Here is a 3,919-nt window from a genome sequence, read left to right as displayed (position 1 = left end):
TGAATTCGGTCAAATTATTATCTCCATCTCAACAGATTCAATGCCACTGGACACTAAACCCCACTTAAAAGTGACTATTAAACTATAAAACTTCTAACACACTCTTCTCCCTATAAACATAGGCCAATTACCATGTCCTTTTAACTTTGAGCTGTATCGTTTGTGAAAGGCTGGTTTGTAAAGTTGGGAGTTCTTATGGGCCAAATATGCCTTCCATTCCAATTAAAATTGATCTATCTTAGGACAGCCTAATCCAAGTTCAACATCCAAACCACCACTGTGGCCCATGGGACAATTGAAATCATTGCTAAGTGTCGCCATAAAAACGCTACCAGCGACGAGATGCTCCTAAAATTCAAAGTCCCTTCTTTCCCACTGAAAGATCATCCATAATAGATTATAGTTAGGAAACTACTCCCTAAGAAGAGGAACCGGTTATGACTAATTCAAATTCTCAATTCTCATAGCATAAAAATAGGAAAAAATTTTCTACAGTGTAATAAACAAAATAAAATGCTCATAAACAGTAGTAACGCTTAAAAGGGATAACATCCATACGTAACACACGTATAATCTCTTAATTTATTTAGTCACTGTTTCAAAACAACCGAACTGAAATCCACACACGTGATTAACAGACGAGAACAAAATTTAATTGTAAATAATAATGTGAATAACATAGACGGATCTGAGTTGCAACACCTACTACAAACAAAGCCGTTTAGGCCAAACTAATGTCAGTACTTTAAAAGCCTACCAAAATTGTCTCCATACTGTTCAACAGTAACATTCACGGCAGTACACCCAAAAACAGGATATAAATTAACCTAGGAAAAAATAAAGCATCTCATTAACCAAAAGCTTCTCACAATTTCAGTGTCTCTGTCAAACTTCAGCATCGCATGTAAGATCACCTCAATTTTCTTCACCAACACCATTTTCAACATTCTCACCATTCTCAACATTCAAACCATTCTCAATTTTCTCAGCACTGCACCCAAAAGAAAACAAATTAATAATAAAGTAAAGGTAGTCATTAGGTTGCAGCAAATATGTAATGAAAGCAATATGGAGCAAGCTCAATAATTCTTTTCTTCTGAAACCCCAGAATAGATATTCCCTAGTTTTCTAGTTACATGCATTTAAAGTGGTAATATCTCTCGCACTTGACATATGTATTACAAGGGAAGGGGGGGAGGGAAATGGCTATGCATAATATATTGCATATTTGCATAGATATCACGAGCAAGGTTGTCCAATGCCTGTCCTACTTTTTCCTGCTACATCAACATCAGAAACAATTACAACACTCCGCAATTTTCATTATTAAAAAAACCAACCAAAAATAGAAGTCATCAACTTCTTATAATCATGAATCTTGTAAGGTTCTCCAAAGATACTTTCAATTTAGAGCTGAAATTTAAATACTTCCAATCCGTATGCATGTGAGTATAAATGTAAGGATCAACATAAAGAGGTGTATCAAAGAGCCTAAAACACAGGTTGTTAGCTGAAAAGTAGATCATCCATCTTTCATGCAGCAATGGTGTAACAGTTTACAAGAAGACACAATTGGCAATAGCTCAAAAGGCAGAACGCATATGTTGAAAACAATGACAATTGTTTCACATTATGACCGGCCCATACAGCTTACAATTTTCACCCTCGACAATACAAAGATTTAGACCATTCATGTCTCCATACCTCATCATGTTACCAACATGGGTCAAATGTCTCAAGAAGCAGTAAAAGAAGAATTAGAAACTGTCCCAGAACAGGAATGCTTCAAAAACAACCTTAACCATTTTCATGGTCCATTAATTAAATGCAATGCATTCATAAGCGAGCAGACGTAAATATGTAATAAGAATCCAGAACCAGAGTTAGCATCAAAAACCATTAAACTAAAAAAGGTGCAGAATTTCTGACTGTTGACACTTGAAAGCAATCAGCAGCACCAAAGTGACAGCAGGCATGGTCAAAACACAAACATGTCTAATACAACAGACAGCATGTCAATCTTCAAGATAATCAATTCATCAACATGGAGTGTTGTACTTTTCGCATACAATAGCATCTTATCCCTCAAACTTTGGTTCACCAAAACCCTAGAGGCTCTCCTCATGGTTGCCAGAGCTCTTATCCTCAAAACCAATACATTGCTTCAAGTAAGTCACTAAATGTTCTAAAAAAATTGGGAACCAAGGTGGGGGTGGAATAAAGCCAGAACAATATTAGAATGCATGAACCAACTCTCTTTAATAATTCACATAACCCCCTTCTACAAACAATTAAGTACGTTATAGAGTATGATTTAGGATAGAACATAATGGCAGGAAAGAATACATGTAACCACCCTGATAAGTCTATTGACATCTATGGTTGACACCAAAGTTTTGGGACTAAGTCTTGGTTGTAGTTGTTACAAACTTACAAACACGGGTTTTGAACCCACAACCTTAACCTCCACCCATTCTTATGGGAGAAGGAAGCACCACTTGAGCCAAAGCTCATCGGCCTCTCCTCTCTCTCTCTCTCTCTCTCTCTCTCTCTCTAAAGAACTACTAGAGCAAATGAAACTATACTTTCCCACGCCAACTGAGCTGGAAAACAATACTTCTACCAATCAAACAGTAAACAAGCAGGACCCAAAAAGCCATTTCATTCACATGATTCAAAACAATTAAATAAAAACCAATATGCATCAGAAACCAAACAAAAGTAACAATCTTTCACAATTCATTGAACTAAACCAATAATAGCACAATTCAACAAACCTCTGGGGACGACTCTCCACCGGTGAATCCGGCTTCCTCCAAGTCCTCTCAGTCCGATCCTCAGCCCGACCATTCCCGAGCCCGAACGACCTCTTCCTCTCCAACTTCTCCGGCGCAGTCTCCTTAATCTTCACGGCCTCCAGCTGCTCATCAATCTTCTTCCAATCCTGCCCTTTCTCCGCCAGCACATCCTCCCTCGGCCTCGCCGCCCCAAACGGATTCACAGAACGCGGCGCAGCCGCCACCGGCACAAAAACCTTCGACTCCGTCTCCTCTCCCTCCTGCTTCTCAATATTCACAACAGGCAAAGTCCTCGGCTGCAAATTCAGCCTCGGCCTATCGCCACCAGCAGCCACACTCTCCTCCTTCTTGTTCCTCCCCCAATTCTCCGACGAATCCGCGCCGCCATTCGAAGCAAACCCCACCACCTTCCTCTCCGAGCTAAACCTCCGCCCCTCCGTCGGCGCAAACGCCTTGCTCGACCCCCAATTGTCCGAATCATCCGCCCGCGACTGCGAATTGAAGAAACCCCCTCTCTCTCCTCTCTCTCCCCCTCTCTCTCCTCTCTCCCTCCGATCGAAACCGTTGCTTCCGATCGAAGTTTTCTTCGCGGCGCCCCAATCGTCGGTCTCATCAGCCCGAGACGGCGCCAACGGCTCCCGATTCGACTCCCGATTCCTCCTCCCCTCATCGGAAACCCTAGAAGACCCCCAGCGAGAACTCGAGTCCCCGTTGCTCAAGCCATAAGATCTGAACCCGCCGCCGAGCCGGGTTCGATCGCGCTCGATTTCTTCCTCGGTCCGCTGGCGCGGTCCAGTAGGGAGAGCCAAGAGCTCCTCAGTCGTTAAACCCTGCGGCTGCTGCTGAGACTGCTTTTGCTGAGCTTGGCCCGGCTTGTAAGTACTGAACTCGGCCAAAGACAGAGTCTGACCCTTCTTCTTCTTCGACTTGGCCGGGGCCGAAGCCGCCGCCGCCGAAAGCGAAGGAAAATCCGCGAGCGGCTCGGCGTGAATCGCGGAATTCTGCTGCTGCTGCTGCTGTTGCTGCTGTTGGAGAAGCTCTTCCTCTTCGTGTTGCTCGGCGTCTAGAGCCCACGCGCCTGGTTTGGCCCATGGAGACACTGTTGCCGCCATTGTTGCGTG

The 3,919-nt window shown here is 43.3% G+C and overlaps 1 protein-coding gene across 1 annotated transcript; it reads right to left on the bottom strand.

The window, feature by feature from the left end:
- Positions 1-559: 559 nt before the first annotated feature.
- Positions 560-3,913, bottom strand: LOC112018094 (eukaryotic translation initiation factor 4B3). Its single transcript, XM_024050597.2, has 2 exons — positions 2,778-3,913; positions 560-991 (listed from the first exon to the last, which is right to left on the bottom strand). Exons 1-2 carry the CDS (start codon positions 3,908-3,910, stop codon positions 916-918), a joined length of 1,209 nt encoding a protein of 402 aa, XP_023906365.1. The 5' UTR covers positions 3,911-3,913; the 3' UTR covers positions 560-915.
- Positions 3,914-3,919: the final 6 nt, after the last annotated feature.

The sequence above is a fragment of the Quercus suber genome, unplaced genomic scaffold, assembly GCF_002906115.3.
Source record: "Quercus suber isolate HL8 unplaced genomic scaffold, Cork oak 2.0 scaffold_186, whole genome shotgun sequence".
NCBI lineage: Eukaryota > Viridiplantae > Streptophyta > Magnoliopsida > Fagales > Fagaceae > Quercus > Quercus suber.
This window is presented reverse-complemented; position numbering and strand designations above follow the sequence as displayed.

Excerpts from the sequence above, each read along its gene's own strand:
- LOC112018094 (XM_024050597.2), bottom strand. The coding sequence starts at position 3,910 with ATGGCGGCAACAGTGTCTCCATGGGCCAAACCAGGCGCGTGGGCTCTA. Across the intron at positions 992-2,777 it reads GTGGAGAGTCGTCCCCAGAG|TGCTGAGAAAATTGAGAATG; the intron begins GTTTGTTGAATT and ends TTTTGGGTGCAG.